The 4,561-nt window shown below is 47.0% G+C and overlaps 1 protein-coding gene across 1 annotated transcript in view; it reads left to right on the top strand.

Annotated features, from left to right (window-relative positions):
* The window catches only part of LOC102376224 (piezo-type mechanosensitive ion channel component 2-like), a 518,739-nt gene that overhangs the window by 421,168 nt on the left and 93,010 nt on the right, over positions 1-4,561 (top strand). Inside the window, 1 exon segment of the mRNA XM_025212438.1 lies at positions 4,387-4,561. This exon segment is cut by the window's right edge and continues 23 nt beyond it. Within this exon segment, the coding sequence (XP_025068223.1) occupies positions 4,387-4,561 (175 nt within the window).

The raw sequence follows: 4,561 nt of genomic DNA, 5'->3' as shown, positions 1-4,561 counted from the left end.
GTCCCCACGCTGTCGGCCCATGTTCATTTTGGCATCAATAATGACTCCAAGATCCTTTTCTGCCTCTGCACTGATGAGAAGGGAGTTCACCAGCCTGTAGGTATGCTGCTGGTTCTTCCTCCCCAGGTGCAGTACCTTGTACTTGTCAGTGTTGAAACCCATCCTGTTCTCATCTGCCCACCCCTGTAACCTGTCCAGGTCTGATTGCAGCCTATTCCTCCCTTCTAGCGTGCCCACTTCTCCCCACATCTTAGTGTCATCTGCGAATTTGAACAGGGTGCTTTTTATGCCCCCTTCCAAGTCACTGGTGAAGATGTTGAACAGTGCAGGCCCAAGGACCGAGCCCTGCGGAACCCCACTGCCCACATCCCTCCAGGTCAAATAAGACCCATCCACTACCACTCTCTGGGTGCGCCCCTCTGGCCAACTAATGACCCATCTGACTGTGTAGGTATCGACACCACAGTCTCCTAATTTTTTAATGAGAATGGGGTGAAAGACAGTGTCGAAGGTCTTCCTAAAGTCCAGAAAGACTATATCTACTGCTACCCCTGCATCTAAGGATTTTGTGACCTGGTCATAGAAGGCCACCAGGTTGGTCTGACAGGACCTGCCTCTAATGAACCCATGCTGGTTGCCCCTAAGCATAATCTCCCCTGCTGGCCCCTCGTGGACATGCGCCAGGATAATTCTCTCAAAAAGCTTACCCAGGATCACGGTAAAACTAACTAGTCTATAGTTTCCTGGGTCCTCCTTCCTCCCTTTTTTGAAAATGGGAACCACACTGGCCCTTTTCCAGTCCTCTGGCACAATGCCAGAGCACCATGAGTGCTCGTAAAGCCGTGCCAGGGGTCCTGCAATGACCTCTGCTAATTACCTCAGCACTCTGGGGTGGAGATCATCAGGACCTGCTGATTTAAATATGTCCAGTTCCTCCAGAAGTTCCCTGACTATGTCCTCACTGACCCTAGGCCTGGGTGCACCTCCCCTGGGGCCTACGGGGGTCCCGGTGGGGGCGGTGACCCAGTCCCTACTCAGAAAAATGGAGGCAAAGAAATTGTTAAATAGGTTAGCTTTGCTGTCAGGTGCAATGACCAGATTTCCTAGCAAGTCCTGCAGAGGTCCCACATTACCCGTTACCTTCTTTTTACCCTCTATGTATTTAAAAAAGGACTTCTTGTTGTCCTTGATCCGGGTACCTAGTCCCAGTTCCATCTCTGTGTTGGCCTTCCTAACCACCCCCCTACAGCCCCGAGCAACAGAGATATAGTCCTCCCTGGTGATGGTCCCTCCCTTCCATTGGGTGTATGCCTCCTCTTTACCTACGAGATGTTCCCAGATACTTTTGGTGAGCCATGGGAGCTTTTCCGCCCTCTTGTCCCCTGTGATCCGTGTTGGGATTACCTCCCTTTGGGCTTGGAGGATCATTTCCTGAAGGAATGACCACTCTTCTTGGACACCTGACTCCCCTCCCCTCCAGGACCTCAAGTATCTCCCCGACTATTCTCGTTACCTCATTGAAATCTGCCCTCCTGAAGTCCAGGGCTGCTGCCTTGCTGCAGGCCTTTGCCACCTTGGACTGGATGGTGAATTCCAGCAGGCGATGATCGCTGTCGCCCAGGTGGTCGAGCACCCGCAGACCCCTCACCAGGTCATCGCCCATAACCAGACCCAGATCCAACTAGGTATCTCCCCTGGTGGGGCTGTGCACCTCCTGGGTTAGATGGAGGTCCTGTATCTTGGCTAGGAACCTATGTGAGCGCTCAGACCTGTCTGACTGCTCTTCCCAGCAAATGTCTGGACAGTTTAGATCACCCATGATGACCACATCCTTTGACCTAACTGCCTCTGTGAGCTGACTTAAGAATTCCCGGTCTAGCTCTTCCCCTTGGTTGGGTAGTCTGTAGTAGACCCCCGCTGTTAAGTCCCTTTCCCCTTGACTTCCTTGTATTCTAACCCAGAGCATTTCAGTGTGCCCCTCCTCTGACCCAGTGCTACTCATTGAGGATGTGTATTTCTCCTTGACGTAGAGTTCCACACCCCCACCTTTCCTCCCTGTCCTATCCCTCCTGTACAGCCTATAGCCCTTGATAGTCACCGCCCAGTTGTGTGTTGGGTCCCACCACATTTCAGTGAGCCCCACTATGTCTGGGTTGGTGTCAGCTAGCAGGAGGGTAAGTTCCTCCTGCTTGTTCCCCATACTATGAGCATTAGTGTAGAGTCATTTGAGACCTCCTGAAGATGCATGCACTGCCCCCCTAATCTCAGTACTACCCAGGCCCCTGTTGCTTACCTGGGTATTTGTTCTGCTCGTCGTCATTCTAGGCTAGGCTGTTCTTGTGGGTGACACTTGGTTTAGTGGTCCAAGGCTTCCTCCGCCCTCATCTTCCCCTTTCCCTGATGAGCCTAGTTTAAAGCCCACCGGAGGAGATCAGCCAACCTAGAAGAGAACACACGCTTACCTTTGGGGAAAAAGTGAAGCTCATCCCACCCAAACATGTCTCTCGTCCTGATGTATGGGTCGTTTTCTAGGAAGCCGAAGCCTGCCTTGAGACACCATTCCTGAAGCCACAAGTTGACCTCTTTCATGCAGGTCTTGTGTCATCTTCCACGTCTGCTCACTGGTAGGACAGAAGAGAATACCACCTGTGCTCCTATCTCCTTCAGCATGCCCCCCAGAGCATGGTAGTCCATCATCAGGTGATCAGGGCTTCTCCTGGCCTCATCATTAGTGCCCACATGGATTAGGACCATGGAGTAGTAATCAATGGGCCGGATAATGGCTGGGACCATCCCCATCACATCCTGTAATACAGTAAATAATATAAGTTTTAGTAGTTGTTTTTTTTTTTACTGGACCTTATGTAATTAATTATTTTAGCATACCATGGAAAATACTGTATTTTTACATTTTATACTCTAAATTTATTTTTATACATACTGTATTTTTATACTGTTTTTTATAATGACTGGGGGGAGGTGGTTATTTTCAATAAATCATGTGTTATGGCTTTAAAAAAACCCTAGAAATAAAGGTTAAAATTCATACAGTTCCTTCCAGATGTGGTGGTTTTTTTCATAGGTGGATCGGCATGTGAGTCCATGTGTTTTGGGGAGTGGATATGGGGTGGGAGGGGGAGGTGATAACCACAGCTTATCATGAGGATCCCTGGCTTCGGAGGAGGGGGCCTTTTGGGGACTTTTCGGGAGTGAGAGAGGGGATTAGTGGTTTAAATGCACTCCCTGCTGTAATTCAGTACTAAAGACAGCAGCAAGGTGGCTCCCCCTGCTGGAATTTACTAGGAACTGCACACTGAACTTAATCCATTGTAAAGGATACCACATGCAAATATGGACACAACATTTTAAAATAAAGAATTTTAAATTTAAGAAAACATTTTAATTTAATGATGACTACACTTCATCACGTGTACAAGCACCCTCTTTGTCCGGTTCCTATTGAAGAATATACTTTAGATGTTATTTTTATTAGTGATTTCACTTTCTAACATCTGTAAGTACTATCACAATATGGCTAAGGACAGAAATTACACATAAACCAGTATTAGTAATTGGAAACGGATTCAAATCTCCAACACAAAAGAAGTTCGGTTCACATAAACCACTTTCAAAATGGCCAAAACTGGTTTAAGATAAACCTGTAGTATCAGACTTTACTGATTTAAGTTCAATCAGTTTTTTAAACTTCTATCCCAGATCCCTTCCAGATTCAAGTTAACTCACAGCCCTCCAGCATCCCAGGATGCTTTGTACCTCCCCTACAACCCCTCTTCCCCCCCCCCCCCCCCACCCCCCTCCCCCCCCCCCCCCCCACCACAAGGTGGGCAAGCTAGACTTGGCCCAAGCTGTCTGCTCTAGCTGAGCAGGAAGGTATACTCTAGCACCCCCTGGCTTCTGGCCTGGGCTACTGCATGCATGTTGCTGCACTTCTGGAATCAAAAGTGAATGTTCACTTGCTTTTTGGTTCAATCTACACGGCTTAGACTAATCTGCGAAGATTGTATAGATTCAGCCTCTGACATTTTGACTGTCTATATTTAACCTATAAGGCTATGTAATATGAATTTACTTGGCAGATATCATGTGTTTCCTGCCTAATTTATTGTGATAATGCCCTGTCCATTTTATGTTTCAATAGCATGCAAGTCTTACTTCCTCTACTGTGATAGGGGAATTGTTAAAGTTGGTAGAATAATATCCACAGCACAGGGGGGAAGGGTGCTGATAAAAGAACATGAACTATGTCGCATTCAAGAGTTTCATTTATCTGCATTCTAAGTTTTGTATTTAATGGAAAGCTATTTCATTATCTAACTGTTGTAGGGGCTGTAAATATTGCACATGTTTTCTTTCCTTTTCCCTTAGACTTGTTTCCTAATGTCAGTTAATGTTATTGGTCAACGAATGGATTTCTATGCCATGATTCATGCCTTCTGGTTAATTGCTGTATTATATCGACGCAGAAGAAAAGCTATTGCAGAGATCTGGCCAAAGTATTGCTGTTTTCTAGGGTGCATCATTATATTCCAGTACTTCCTCT

This window comes from Alligator sinensis, unplaced genomic scaffold (assembly GCF_000455745.1).
Source record: "Alligator sinensis unplaced genomic scaffold, ASM45574v1 scaffold480_1, whole genome shotgun sequence".
Taxonomy (NCBI): Eukaryota; Metazoa; Chordata; order Crocodylia; family Alligatoridae; genus Alligator; species Alligator sinensis.
Note: the sequence above shows the minus strand (reverse complement) of the source record. Positions and strands in the feature narration are given on the sequence as shown.